Below are 15,804 nucleotides of genomic sequence, written 5' to 3' on the forward strand. Positions count from 1 at the left end.
CTACATCCGCCACAAAAATGCGGGTATGTTGATTAAACGGCACTCGTCGCCAAACATACCTCTCTTTAAGGCCTCATATCTAATTAATTATAGAATTATTTTCAGCAGAACCACTAAAGCACTGATCAACAGGAGTAAACAGGAGTTGGAACCAGAGTTTTTTTTTTGGATGACAGCCCTTAGGGCCCCTCATTGGTATTGCGCTTTAAGGCACTTGTGCATTGGTTTCACACTCTATGCTTGAGACTTGACCTTAAAGGATCATGGCATTAAACAGGAATGGAAGGTCTAGTGAAGATGCTACTGAGTTGCATTATGGGAAAAGTATTATCCGTCATAACTCATACGAGGGACTTAAAGCAAGGACATCTGAGACTCACCACTGGTATTGACCGATCTTTTTATAATTTGTTTGTTTTAAGTCCTCCACCATTATGGGAGTTTAAGGCAGCATTTTAACAGTACTTCTTTAATATCCACAACTGTACAAGTTGTGGTGCTAAAGACAAAACTGTCAACAAATAAAGACAATATAGCTGCAAAAGACACCTCGACATCCTAAACCAGCAGCTGCCTCAATACACCAAAGCTAAACAGCCATACATGCTGATGTTTTTGTAGTCAGGGTCCATCCCCCCGTCGCCTCGACTCCATCCTGTCTGTTTCCTTTCCTTTTCAACATATTGAAATTGGGTGTCTCATATACCATTTCAATGAATATGAAATCTATTCAAATTAAACTGAAAGGAATAGATACAGCACTTGGGCCTTTAATCCAGCTAGATGCTGCTCTGGTAGGTGCCCAGTGTTGGTGAATTATGGATGAGTCTGAAAATTAAAGCTAGTTGGGAATTCACCGAGGAACTGCTGACAGTGTTGTTATACCTTTATCGAGATGGTAGGAGCTGTGGGGGAAAACAGAGGGGGACGGTGGTTCAATGCAGAGTATGTCAGATAAAAGCCAGACAAAGAAAAGGAGAAAGTGCTTGAGTCTTTGTGTTTCAAACTTGACCCCAAAACCTTCAGCTGCTGCGTGCTGGGATGAGTGGGCTGGGAAAAATGGAGGCCAAGCCAAACTCGAGAACCAGGGCTGAAAAACATAACGTGTGATCCAATCTGAGCCTGCAGGGTTGTGATCACACCTTCCTCCTACTGCCTCTGTGATACTGCAGCCCACGCCTGATTCCACGCTTTTAGTCCTCCTTGTGTTAAAGACTTCCTTAAGAGAGAAGAGAAAATAAAATATAAAAATAAAGACATTTTCACGCCTACTCTCCTCTGAAAGTGGAGCTGGGAGTGAGAGGAAGAAAGAGATGCCAAGCAGTGGAGGAGGGAGGGAGAGAGGGGGTAGTGGACCAGTCGCCACATCTAAAACATCTGAGAGTTGCTCACTTGAAAAAGATTTAGACTGGGTTTTTTGCAAAAACCTTCCGGAAGAAAGACTCTCGTCGGGGTAAAATCTCTTAGAAAAGCTCTGGCTGGTGAGGAGCATTGGGTCTGGAAGTGATTGGGTGCCAGTAGAGAGACTGATCTACTGTATTTTACTGAGAGCACCCTGAGGAGACCAAGAGAAACAAAACCAGGGCTTTGCTCTGAGCTGCAGGGCAACCAATGGTTTCTCTTACTCTGTCGTCTCTTTCAAACATGTATTTACCCTTTGTTGGAATTCTGAGCCGTTTATACCCACATGTAAGCTTTTTACTGATATGGATTCAACAGCTTTAGTTACCCGTTATGTTTCAGATTAAGACTGCACATAAAAAAAAAGAAGCTGGGCAATAGATAATTTTCACCTCTAAACCTCTCTGTAAGGTGGTTACATCGCAACACATTTTCATCTGAGGGTGTGAAATACTGCAGTTTTGTCTCAGAGATACAGTATGTAAGGGGCCCCAGGGGTAAGCACCAAAAACCATGTGGTTACAGTTTGGAATAGATCGTGGTTTGGGATAAATGTCATACAGTTTCAATTTGGTGAGGGTTCGGCACTAAAAACTACTGGGTTATGGCCTTTACACACCAGGAGCATTTTTTTTTTTTTTATGCATTTAATTTGAATGTCAATACATTTTTTGAACTGTTGTTTTTGTCATGAGTACTTTCATACAAATGCGAATATTACATGGCAAAAAAGCAACATTTTATATTTTAGAAAGGGGTAGATTTTTCTGAGCTTTCACACCGTGAATAAAGGCATCAACCAATCACATTATACATCTCTGGTATCTGCTCATCCTGTGGTGAATATTCATTCAGATGATGCACTTAAGTCACATGCAGAGGTATTTGCATATTCACATCGCTGCAGGTATGAATAGTTTTGATGCAAAAATATTCGTCGGCAAGTGTTTCGCATTTTTGTGTCATTTACTCATCCTGCCTCTGGTGTGTAAAGAACTTAAGGGTTCGGAAAAGATCATTGCTTGGGTTAACATAAGCAATTTCATATAAGTAACATTATATACGTAAGTTACACACGCCACACAAGTTCATTTACATGCAATATGTAAGTAAAATACTTTCTTCCGTAAGTTACTTAAAAGAAATCCATGTAGACTTTTGCTTTTTCACAGACTTGAACATCGGTTTTTCATCAGACCACCACTCTCTCTCCTTCCCATTCAGATGGTCACTGTCCAGACTCCGTCAAACGATCTCCCCCTTCAACTCGGGTGGTTTTGGTGCCGGTATTTCTCTCATTCAGATAAGAGCAGATTTAAGTTCCCAAGGCTCTATGTCCCCCAGTTCAACTCCAACTCTAAACCTCACAGTCCATATTATATTCAGCAAAGCTGTGGAGCATCTTTTTCAGGTTCCCATTATATGCTACCGTTACAGAAGTGGGGAACATATTACCTTTTATGATGTTGCCATTATGTGCCATATAGATTTAGGGGATACGGGACTCTGGGAACCCAGGAAGGACTCTCATTTAGCCAATAGTTAGTGGACTGAAGACTGAAAATATTAGGTTTTAGGGAAACATCCACGAAATACATACACTTGTATACTATTGAGTTGTTTTTCTTCCTGCCTACCTTCTTATCTTAAAACCAGACCCCCAAAACTAGTTCAACCTTGACCAGCAGTGAAACATTAACTGTAACAATGGAAATCGAGGATCTGACTCAATTGCAGGGATCACTCAGGAGAGCTGGTAAACATTCAAAATCCAAGTCTTTACTTTCAGTCATACACAGTGAGGTAGTCAGCAGCAAACAAAGCGAGCAAAATCACAGAAATAGGCAACCAGGTCATGCATACATACATCAATAGGATGTTGAATGCGGGACATTTAAGTATTTTAACGTTAATGTGTTTTTGACACATTTCTTATAGTAAAGGTGCTTCTACTCTCATTGGGATAGAGCAAAGAAAGACAGTATTACAAACAGGCTGTCTGTGAATATTCAGTTATTTACCCACTCAGAAGGAGCCTGCTGTTACTTGCCACGCGCTTGATGCTGTGTTATTTCTCATTTCTCTCTCTAGATGAGCGCTCGCTCTCTTGCCAGAGCTCCTGCTGCTGCTTCATTGTGCATCATGAAACGGGCTCAAAATAGCCACGGCATTTCATAAGCATAGATGCTTAAAATTAAACATTTCTAATGGATATTACCGTAGACTGTAATATACCTAATTGCCATTTGCAGTATCACCATATGCCCTCATGGAATGCGTTTTCCACCCAATAGAGCAAAAAAGGACAAGATCAATTGAGCATTTAATCCTTGTAAAGATGTAAACTCATGATTTGCATCCTGCTGACAATTAATAATACATGCACTGGTTGCTTTAAATGGATTGCTGATGTTGAAGCTCATTCACTGATAGATGAAATACTTGTTGAGATTCACTGGTGTTTTTGTAAAACTGCAGAGTGTGTGTGTGTGTGTGTGTGTGTGTGTGTGTGTGTGTGTGTGTGTGTGTGTGTGTGTGTGTGTGTGTGTGTGTGTGTGTGTGTGTGTGTGTGTGTGCGTGCGTGTGCGTGCCTGTGTGTGTGTGTGTGAGAGTTAATGCTGACGGTGCAGAGTTTGACGGGGGGGCGGCTTGCTTTTACCTTGAGGAGCTCTACCCAAGACGCAGCTCTGCCAGCTGGCCGTTTGATGTTCGCTATGAAAGCCCCTTATTAGGATCAGTGGAAAACACAATAAATAATCTGTGAGAGAACGCTGGGGAGAGATGTCATAAAAATGCAACTTTCTCAACAAAAGATATATAACAGTAAGGCTCAAAGATGCCTTTTGTAAAAAATAACAAAAACAATTCAGATGCAGTGGATAGAGAGAGAAGAGGAGTAGTAGACGGGGAGGTAAAGATGACCAAAGAAGAGTGCATTGGGCTTGTGTATGTTTGTGTGCATCTGCACTGTGTGCATGAGGGGAAATAACATTGTTTGAGTGATGGGTGTGACAGAGGCTGATGTCTGATCAGGGCCTGTGTGGCTCCAGTAATAAAGATACTGGGCTCAAAGTGATTTCATTCTGTCTTAAATGCTCCTTAATCTCTCCATAAATGACATCTTTGGCTCCCAGTAAGGAGAGTGAGAAATGCAAACTGTTCATGGCAGTGCTACTGAGATTTTATGGTCATGTCAATAGAGAGAAAAGATGCTGAGCTTAAATGTCATGAGTGCTGGATTTATTTTCTCGTGATTTTTTATACAAAACATCCAGATATGATAGACTGCATGTACTTAGTTTGTGGAAATTACAGCCTGCAGTGGCCCTCAGCACTTAAGAGGCTGAGAGATAAAATGTTGTCTGCTGTGAAAAGCTATCTTTAAGTGCTGGTGTACAGGAGGAGACTGATACAAAATAGGAATACCCATTTCCTGGGGAGGTTTCTCCGGTCATCAGCAGCACTTTTCATTTAAAGTCATTTTAACAAGATTGTCAAGATGTTGTGTGTTCTGCTCTCACCAGCCTCTGACCTTTCCTAAATCTATGCTTTGCTATAAAGAGAGCAATTTGTGGAGCTCACACAAGGGCAGAAATTGTTCTCCGCCTCTCTGCTACTGTCAGTGTCACCCCGGTGTCGGTGACAGTCATATCCTTACGATGCTCTGAACACACGGGTACATGCATGTTTATGTATGTGGACTCGTGCACAAAATGACATTGATTTTGATCAAAGCATGCGGTTGCGTGAAAGTGTGACAGCGAGAGAGCTCATAATTTGCAGACATGCTGGCTGCTCGCCCAGATAAGGACCATAAAGAATCAGCCATGGGATAATGAACATGGATAACACACCTGCAGCCGCAGGAGCAGCTCCAAGGACGTCTCTCAGCATCCTTTGCTCCCACATCTCATTATGACCAGTGAATGGTTAAGGCTGGTGATTACAGACAGGCGTTGGGAAAGAGCAGAGGGGGGATTTATATGATAGAGCTGATTCGACTGACACAACAGTGGTGCTGGAAGGTCAAGAGGGTGCTTATCAAAACATTGTTGTAAGCTGGTTCACACTGGGTCTGTGCTGCTTGACACCTGTGACCTGGAGTTGTTAAACTGAAGCTGTGATATTCATCTGTCTTGAATTTTAATAGGTGATACCTACATGTTTAGCTATTTCATGGTGGGCAGCAAAGCAACTAATAAAGAATGTTTTTTTTGTGTGTTTTTTTTTCCTTTTCTTGCTGCTGTTCATAGTTTAGATGAGAGCTCTTTAAACCTCTCAGCTTAAAGGTGCTCTTTACCTCATTCTGACAACAATCTTCACAGAATTTCTTTTCATTTTATCATTCGCTTTGTTAAGCTGAAATGCAATATTTAATGAAAAATATCTCAGTGCTCCAAAGCCAGTCCCTTTCTCATTCTCCATTATCCATACACACTCAAATCACACAGCCTGTTGACAGCCAGCTGCTTCAACCTTTTATTCAACCACCCAGCAGGAGTTGATGCAAGATGAGCTTTAGTCTTACACACAGAAGGAAACTAGAATTACTGCCTCCTCCAACCAGCCAAGTTACACTTCATATCCAGGCTCAGACTCAAATATATTCCATGTAGTGAATATTTTCAAGGAATCCTTGTTTTTGTTCACATACTTGGCCAATAAAGCTGATTGACAGTAGATGATGCTTCTAATATGGTTGCTGCTACAAAGAAACTGCCGATTCTAAAACCTGGATGCTTCACACACATCTTCAACCTGACAGCACAGAGGATGCATACAATCGCCAAAGTTTCAGGGTGGCCACGGAAGATTAGTGTTACAAATTCAGTATCAACCAAATATGATCACCATCTCCCCTTCTGTTTCTGAGTTATGGTGTAAAATAAAGTTTTTGTAAAACATTATGTCATAGTGAAGTTGACCTTTGACCACATGGATGTAAAAATAATTTTATCCTATTAGATATTTGTGGGAAATATTGTCATAATCAGCACACAAATTCTCAAGGTATGGCCACAAATGTGTTTTGTGAGGTCGCAGTGACCTTTGACCTTTGACCACCAAAATCAAACCCATTCATCCTTGAGTCCAAGTGAATGTTTTTGCCACATTTGAAGAACTTTTCTCAAGTCATTCCTGAGATGACATTTGATACCAGAAAGGTTAAAGGTCAACTTCACTGACATGTTCTGCAAAAACATTTTTTTGGCCCTTATCTGACGTCATATAACTCCAGAATTGGTGACTCTAATAATGGGTGTTCACTTTGAAACTGGTGATTGTATGGAATAAAATCTTCTGTGCCGTTGGGTTGAAGATGTGTGAAGCATTTATATTTTAGAATCTGAAGGTTCCTTGCAGCAACATCCAAATTTAAATCATTGGGTACTGTCATTCCTTCCACGTCTTCACGACATATATTAAGTGAGTCTGGACAGACGATGTAAACTGCAACTTGACTTGTTGGTGGAGGCAAACGATCACAAGGCCGTACTCATTCCAGAGATGTTTGTGAGTTCATGCACCTGCTCTGACCTCTGGCACCTCAACACTAGCGAGGAGATTTGTGGAACAATTTTCAATGAGCTTATCTGTTTGAAAAAACTGAAATTATGATATGAATGAAATCAACTCTTTCTGTATATTGAGTCAGCTGTAACAAGAAACACGTAACCACGTCAGTCTAAACAGTCGGCTAAACATGATGGACTGTTAAAATGGATTAGTTTTAGCATGGATAGAGCTGATAAAGACAGCCGCAAGTAAAGGATAAATGGTTTGAGTAGGAAAATGTTGTTGCTAAATTGTGAATTGTTTAAAGTAAAGTTATTAAATACCTTTGTTGAAAATAATGTAATAGTAAGCTTAAAGTAATGTATAAACAATTAATAAAAGTAATGGATTATTTTGGAGTAAAATTGAAGGGGTACTTGAGTTCATCTGACAGGTCTGTGGGGAAGTTAGGAACCTCTGGCATTGATGAACTGTGTGCTATTTTGCATTTTCCCGTATCAGCGTGATCCTCATATTTGTTTCCAGTATTGATAAGACCTGAATTTGTCAGCGCAGTTAAGGAGACAGAAAGGGGTTGTTGGTATTGAGTGCAGAAGAAATGGGTAATTAGCGGACGGCTGACTCAGGCCACTTGCAGCTTTGTGTGTCTGGGTAGGGATGGGAAAAACCAATGAAGCACATCTCCTCGAGTGTCATAAAGCCTTGCTTTATGGCCAGTTTGCGTAGCCTTGCAGATTAAGTTCAAAGAAAGGCGTCCGCTCTTTTCTCCATGCATCTTAAATCCTGTTTCTCCTCAGCTGGATCTGTAGATCGATTCTTTGGGCTGTGCTGAGATATCCCTGGTGTCAGCAGCTGTAGGGCAGCTACAGGAAGGATGGGGAGGAGTGGGTGTCTAAAAATACATTAATAAAGGGACAATTTCACCTCAGATTTAATAGTGCTCGCAGAGCAGCATGACTGTTCCACTCAAATTGCACTTTCCTTCACTCTGGAGTGGCTGTCTTCAGTGGCACAAGCATTAAAGCTGTTGGATCACAGTGAGCCACCATTGCAGCCTCCATAGGAAGATGCAACATATGCATGCGTTTTTGTGTATATAGTTTACACGTGTGTATTTATTCATTGATATTAGCTTCTTTTTTTTTAAAATGATTATTTTTATCCATCTTATTTTATTTATACATATTTGAAAATTTGCATCTTTTTTCTGTTTCTATGCTGCTGTGACGACTAAATTTCCCCACTGTGGGATTAATAAAGTCAAAGTCATTTAAAAGACAAGAAAATCACAGTCAATCAGTGGTTTGACTATGATTCATGCAATGAGCTTTTCCTCAGTAACTATGTCCAGCATTTATCTCAAGAGAGCAGCTCTACATGGAAATAAATGGGATGGTGTCTGGAGATGGCACGCTTCCTTCCTCTGTGTAGAAACAAAGACCAATTTTAAATGGCATGGTACCTGCAGCTGTGTAATCTCCAAATATACTTCACTGCAGACAGAGCTGAATGATCCTGATATTATTCTTGTTTGGTTCAAAGTGTGTGCATTATGTGTTCTCATGAGTCAAACAACACGTTACCACAAACACAACAACATGGTTGAAATTTGGCTGAAAGACAAACCAAAACAGAAGGATTACAAGATAATAGACAGCAAATTTGTACCGTTCTCTGTTTTCAGCGCTGAAATTCAGGCACTTATCCACTTCCCTCTCAGGATTACGGAAATGAAAGAAAAAAATACATCAAACAAATGTCAGCAGTGTGGTAGACATGTATTACTTACATATGAATAATTTATTTTAAAAAGTCTAAAAAATATAAACAGTATAGTTACACTGACAAAAATGTCTAAACACATCCAGTACATAGCATTTGCACGCTTGTATTGCAACATTTAACCAGTCTTTACAGTATTTAAGTATTTACAGTGAAGACACAGCAAATATATTCTCCTAGTCTTGACATCCTGAAAACAGAGCTGCTGTGAAGATATTTAACGATATGTGACATTTTAATCCTTTTCCAAAATGCATTAGCGACACTTTGAAGGAAAGCCCTGTAATTTCTATTCCTTTTCTTTCCTTTTTTCTTTCACAAATAAATCCTCCCCCCTCGAGTGTGTGTCAACTTCAGGAACATCCCCGTTTAAGGTCAGATTAACTCTGAAATGTTAACTGGACTCTGATGTTTTTTTTTTTTTTGCTATTTAAAGAGAGAATTAAAGCGTTGGTAGGCTTTTTAAAAAAAAATTATTTTTTTTTTTTTTTATCCTTGCATCGTTGTGCAAAATTCCATAATAACCTTTCAGCATATTGTAATTCAACTGGTTACAGAAAATGCAAGATTTATGCACCTCCTCCTAACTGTGTATTCAGCCTTTGGGATATCTAGCCCATGACGGAGACTTTTGGACAATCACGGGTCATTTTAGAAAGAGGGCGTTCCTATTGGCTGTCCAACAACTGCAGATACACGCGCACGTCCCATTAGATATTCAGCCTAATTCAATAGCAGAAAATCAAGCACTGGCAACAACTGCCTACACTGCAAACCAAAACCAAAAAAGAGGAATATGGACTTGTCAGAACGCAATCAGGGTTGCAGGAAATAAATTCATCCCTGGACTTATCCGCTGGGAGCAGAATTCCTGCAGCACACTCTCATACGCACCCTGAATGACAGGCACACAGAGAAACTCCAATGCAGGAGCCCACCGAGAGATGTCCCGGTATTCCCAATGGCCAGTACACACCTGAACACGTTAAAACACTCAGTATCAATACTGATGAAGTGTTTCAGAGATGACGAGAACTTCCTTGTTTGGTGGGAGGGGCTTAGGACCGAGAGGTGAGGAGGGCTGGTTTTTTTTCTGCCTCTTCCAGAACTGCCTATGTCAGCTGTAAATGATTAAATAGACAGTTAATCCCATTAGGGTTCAGTGTCTTGTAGTTAAAGTCAAGAGGAGCATTCAGCACATAGCAGTACAGACTTTACTTTGGATCATAACTTTTTCGCCATCACACACACTTGAAATTTGGCACTTTTAATATCTTTAACAAAACTTTAAAAAGTGAAAAAACAAGTGATATCAAATAATTTTAGGCATTGTTCAAAAGATAGATAAATTACATTCATTTTATCAGCATTTTCACAGACAGGAAACTCAGCATAAATGCATTAATAAATAAAAAAACTATTTTTTTTTTTTACTTTAATAAAATCTACCATGTGACTGGTTAAAATGTCCTGTGTTCCACTAAACTATGTGACAGGTTTCGGAGTTCAGCTGCAGAGTGAACCTGCTTGTATCCCAGCAGAGCCAGAGTGTCATTACACAGATTCTGAACCGTTCTCACAATGTCAAAGCCCAGACGAAGCCTCCAGCTCTCTGCTGTTGCTCTGGAGTCTCTGGTTGTGGAGTACCTGTAGTTCCACTCAGATGGAGATGACACATTACTGTTGGTGTTCTTTGCGATCCACATCCTCACCCTGTCCTCCATCTCCAGCCCCACAAACCTGTAGATCTCGGTGGCTTTGTCCTTTGGGTCGAACGCCAAGTCCTCATACCGCACCAGCAGGTAGCGACCACGGAGCCACGCCGGTCTATGCAGGCCTGTTTCTGCAGAGGCCGCCATGTCCTTACAGGTGCTGGTGATCTGCGACAGGTCCACGTACCGAGGCTGCCTTCCTGTTGCGTTCCATATTTTCCAAGCACGAAACTGATCTGAAAACGCCATCATGCGGGAGGCGAGGATGGCTCTAGGGTCTCTCACGAGGTGAACGATCTTCAGGTCCAGACGTGGATCTTCCGTCAGAGTGCGCAGGTCCCCCACCTCAGGGACCCGCACGGTCTTTATGGCTACATGTCCTCTCGACAGGCATGACATGGAGGCTAATGTGAGGTTCAAGGCCCCACACTTCTTGGGACACCAGGTTTCATCAGGTGGATCAGAGGCAGCTGCATCGACCCCTTCCAAGCACACAGGTGGAGAACAGAGGGCATGACTGGAGCTCCGCCGGAAGAAGGAGCTTGTGATGTGGTCCTGGGGCTCGGGGCGGATGTAATTCTCCATGAAGTGAAGATCACACATGTATAGATTGAGAAGCAGGTCCCTGTATGCTCCCAGGAGGGCCCGGTGGTCCAGGGTGCGACGCAGCCTGCTGCTGGAGTTGGTGAAGGCCTGCTGGACGTGGTAGAGAGGTTCAAACACATAGAAGATCCTGGGATGCTGGTTGAGGAGCTGCCCGGTGAAGGAGGAGCCGCTGCGCGTGGTGGCAAATAGTAGAATGTGCTTCTGAGGTGATTCAAAGGGCACCCAGCTGTCGTCGCACAAAGCTCTCCACCTGGAGTCTTGAGGTAAGAAAACATGAAACCATGAATTCATATTCTGTGTTACTGACATCACTTTAATAATTTTTTGGTTTTCACAATAAGCAGATCAGCTTTAAATAACTTGTTACATAACATGTTATTGCCTGTTTGTTTGTTTGTTTGTTTGTTTGAAGCTCTGGTAAAAGAAGAGTTATTTCACTTATTTCAGAAGAATGATTTCAGCTCATAAAAGTGAACTCGAGTCACTTCTTTAGTCCAGGAGAACTACCAATAAAGTTTAAATAATTTAGAGGGTAAACAGGCATGAGAAAGTTTCTTGACTGCCGGTGGTTACCGAGGGGGTTTATGAAATGGCGGATCTCTAAATATAGCGCAAATAGCTGACGTATAATTACTGCTGATGAGGAGTTGATTGCAGAGGGGATGTTACTTTTGTACACAGGAGCTCGTCGCTGGCAAGCTACATCTGCGCTATGAGAGGGGATTAATGGAGATAAATTGGAGGATAATTGTAAAATGAATCACGCATATTTCATTTCTCTATCCTCTCCACTTACAGGGAATTCCCTCGTTTAATGATCTCCTTTCCTTTTTCTTTTGCATCAGTAATAGCAGTGGTGCTGCAGTCTGATTCTTGATACTGTTTTTGCATGAGGATTTCTTCCAAAATGCTAAAATATAAATAGTATTATAAAGCAAGTGTTGTGAGTGTGTATGTGTGCCTGCTGGTTCAGTTCAACCAAATTAAGTTACTTATGTTATTTTTGCATTATATATCAGCATACAGACATGCCAACAAGTATACACATTTTAAGATTTAGTATAGTATGTGGGGTAATCTGAATTGTCCATGATGTTCTACCTCTGTGGTGTCTGTTCTGGCAGTGATAGGCTCCCTGACAGGGTCCAGACAGCGAGTCCCTCAGGGTTCGGATGGCCGTGTACTGGACCCCCAGAGACGCACATACCAGCAGCAGCACCGTCTTCCAGGAGCACTCCATCCTGCCCCCACCTCTGGCTCTACATCCTTCACGCTGACGCCGCCAGTGAGGCACAGAGACACACACAATGAGATTTCATTTTTCTACCTTCATGCATGTGCAGCTTCCACACATTTACGCCTGCAGGTTTCTAATGATGGACTTCTGACCAGCGCCTGCGGGAGCAGTGGCTCAAAGGCACTTCAGCAGAAGAAGGTAAAGTACACGTTATAACATTTTCCTATCCAACTCTTTCTTTTAATAAATAAATAAGTTGAGTTAATAAAGGAATAGTTAAACATTTCTGGAAAAGCATATTCCTGCAAAGAAGATTGACACCCTCGTCAAATCTTTGCAGTAAATACGAAACGGCATAGACCGGATATGTGCTGAGCCAAAAAACATTTGAAACTCCCTGCACTAACGCTAAGCTAACTGAGTGCTGATTATAATTGAAAGAGTATTCAACAAAATGTAAAACTATTCCTTAAACGTATGCAGTGTTTCTTAAAAAAGGTCTGAAATGCGTTTTGTCTTCCCAGGGACAGAAAACAGACAGCAACTTTCAGTATTCCCAACATAAGTAGCTGAAATGCTCTGAATAAACAGTTTAAAGTTTTAGGATTTGTTTCCTTCAGGATGCACAGATTTGTTCAGCAGAAAATAAAAACCGACTCAAAGGTCAGGCCTTCACTGGAAAACGGTAACAGTAATGTCCCTGTCTACAATTGCTCAGCTAGTCGGGATACTGTGCACACTGTTGCATAATTGCATTTCATTTTTGCTTTCCTCACTTCTGGGTAATTAAGCCTCTAAGCTCAGTAGAGAGCTACATACCCAGATAAATATAGCTGTCTTCACATAGATGAGCAGAGAAGTTTCCTTTGTACACTTCCGAGTTCTTTGCCACTGGGCATGAAAGAGCAAAGGGAGATGTGATTTTCCAAATGGATTTTGAAAAAAAAAAAGGTGCTGCCAGCCATTTGTCCCTATGCACCATGCAGACTGATGGGAGGTAATCACACAAGATCCCTGGGCGCAAACTGTCTCTCCATCACTCAAAGTGGCTGTGCGGAGGCAATCATCATCAAAACCACAGGTAAATATACATGATATTACTGACAAAAATAAATATTGCCTTCCTGTTTGCTTCACCACCCTCTTTCTGCCACTCTGTCTCTCTCCAGTCTGCTTCTTGTTCATTAATGTTGTTTATGTGTCCCTGGCAGACTCATGTCCTCAGGAATGTATCACACTGAGCTTTTGATGTTCCATTAATCACAAACAGCGCCAAACCAAAGACATTTACTCTGTGGGTGAGGGGGAAAGAAATCGAGCTGACATCATGAGCCATTCTGTTTGAATATGGCTAAAAACAGCGAACGCAGAATAAACTCTTCAGGGGGAGAAACTTTGTTTCTTAGACTAGTTGCAGACAGGATGACGAAAACAGGGACTATTTGTGTCTTGTTACAGAACGACTTTAAAGCTGCTTCTCTGTTCGTTGAGGGACAGCAGAGACAGAGGAAAAGGCAGATAAATGTAATGACTGCATGAATGACTGCAGATAATATAAAACTTTGACTGAGCTTCTTACTATCTTTGACACCTAAAAATAAAAAAAATAAAAAAACTTGTGAACTTGACAGTGCTGCATCCATTCCCCACATGTACTGCGCAGCTGGCTGACCAAGGCACATCATATAATTCCTCAGCGACAGGTTTTGTTTTCCTTTCTAGTCATGATCAGAGCACAGAGCTCCTCTGCTACACACCCTGCTGCCCTCTGGAGAATGAAGACAGATGCTTCAATGGATTAAAGCAATTTGATTTGCAAGTCCTCCTTTCTCCCTGGCTTATAACTCCTCCCGCGTCGGGACTCACACCAGGAATAATAGACACTCTGTCAACAGCTGGAAGGGGACTGCAGGCTTCAGATGGTCTCGGCTTTTGTATCCCTCATACAATAACAGTGCTTACAAGAGATAAAAGCCGCAGGGACAGGCTCAACCTAAGATTACGCTGTGTGCTGCACGCTCCTCAGGCAGGTTTGAGTTGTAAATTCAGTGAGCACAGGCGTTGGTGCTACTGAAATACCACAGCTAGAAGCAGAAGTGTTAGTGTACGGTGCAAGAGAAGTAATGGCCTCTGTGGAAAATAAAGGCAACAAATGAGGTTGGAAGTTAGTGATGAAGATGGGACTAAGGGATTTGGGATGCAGGTGATTGAGGGATGTGACAGTGCCAAAGATTTTTCTATTAAGGCACCTCGGTGTGTTCACAGATCCTCTGAGTGAGGCTGTTTATTGGCAAAGCCTGGCGATCAATCCTGGAAAACACAGAGTTGAGAAACGGCAACACCAGAAGGAGTTTCAAGCCTCCAATTGGTCTTTCTCTCTCTGTTCTCCATTTCTCAAAAAAAAAAACAAAAAAAATCCTTTCACTTTCTCTCTATTAACCAACACACACGCACACACAGAGCCACAGGCGGAGAGCTGAGTAGAGCACTGCAGCGCTCAGAGGAGATGCATCTGACCCCAGGCTACAGAGAGCTCCTGTGATAAGAGGGAAGATGAATCTTGTCCTACATGATTCCTCCAGCACACACACACACACACACACACACACACACACTCAGAAAAGGCACTGAGAAGAGAGGAAAAAAAAATATCAAAAATGTCAGCGCTACATCTGATCTTGTCTATGGTAAATATCAGGTGGTATTTCCTTTATAGGGTGCTGACTGGAGGATGTTCTCAATATATGGTTCAATAACAAACAGTGGAAACAAAGAGGGAGAGGGGTGTGGGTGCAGGTTGTTTAAATGTAAAATGAAAAGATAAATGAAAGGTGGAAATAATGTAAAGTTTACCAATGATAAAATGTGGATTAGGAGTAATAAGAGACCACTTATATCTACAGGATACATGTTTGAGTGGGTTTAAGAGTGATAAAAAAAAAAAATTACATCTGAAAACATGGACAACACAGCGTCATCGATTGGATGCAATTATAAACTCCGTCTAAAATGAAACCATACTTTAGAGTTATAATTTGATTAAAAAAAAAAAAAAAAAAAAGTGTATTTTTTTTTCTAAATGAGTTAACAGATTTTCTACAAGAATCCATGTGGAGTATTATAGTAAAAGAGCAGCTTATAAAGTAAGACCAGGTCAATATAAACTCACCGTTGAGTAGCTCAGACACGCTTTCAGTCGTTGTGGACAAATCGTTGTTATGTTTTATGATTTTAGTCCTCATGTCCTCACTATTTCTTACGCGATATCACACTTCACTCTCCGTGCGTAAATGTCACAACAACCGTTGAAACAAAAACAAACAAAAAAAATAACCGTTTCCTTACCATCAACGTTCTCAATTAGATGGGATTTTTCCGGCCGGTCCAGTCCCGCACGCTGCATTTGAAAAAGTGTGTGTTTGTGTGTCCGTGTGTGTGTGTGTGTATGTGTGTGTGTGTGAGTGAGTGTGTGAGTGTGAGTGTGAGAGGCGGAGGGATCGAGCGGTGCCGCCGGTGTCCAGAGCCAAAGTGGATTCAGAGCTGGAGATG

At 41.5% G+C, this 15,804-nt stretch overlaps 2 protein-coding genes across 4 annotated transcripts in view; both read right to left on the reverse strand.

Annotated features, from left to right (window-relative positions):
* Nucleotides 1-15,804, reverse strand: part of LOC138624757 (uncharacterized) — an 84,191-nt gene that overhangs the window by 55,334 nt on the left and 13,053 nt on the right. The window lies entirely within an intron of this gene.
* Nucleotides 9,788-15,763, reverse strand: LOC138624758 (carbohydrate sulfotransferase 1). Of its 2 annotated transcripts, none has more exons than XM_069705232.1 (3): nt 15,601-15,763; nt 12,120-12,291; nt 9,788-11,275 (listed from the first exon to the last, which is right to left on the reverse strand). In XM_069705232.1, exons 1-3 carry the CDS (start codon nt 15,601-15,603, stop codon nt 10,161-10,163), a joined length of 1,290 nt encoding a protein of 429 aa, XP_069561333.1. In that variant the 5' UTR covers nt 15,604-15,763; the 3' UTR covers nt 9,788-10,160. The 2 variants fall into 2 exon arrangements, with proteins under 2 accessions (XP_069561333.1, XP_069561335.1); XM_069705234.1 differs by lacking the exon at nt 15,601-15,763 and adding an exon at nt 15,425-15,591.

The sequence above is a fragment of the Brachyistius frenatus genome, unplaced genomic scaffold (assembly GCF_029030835.1).
Source record: "Brachyistius frenatus isolate BFR_SWC_R1_liver_20210118 unplaced genomic scaffold, ASM2903083v1 Contig_55, whole genome shotgun sequence".
NCBI classification, from domain to species: Eukaryota; Metazoa; Chordata; class Actinopteri; family Embiotocidae; genus Brachyistius; species Brachyistius frenatus.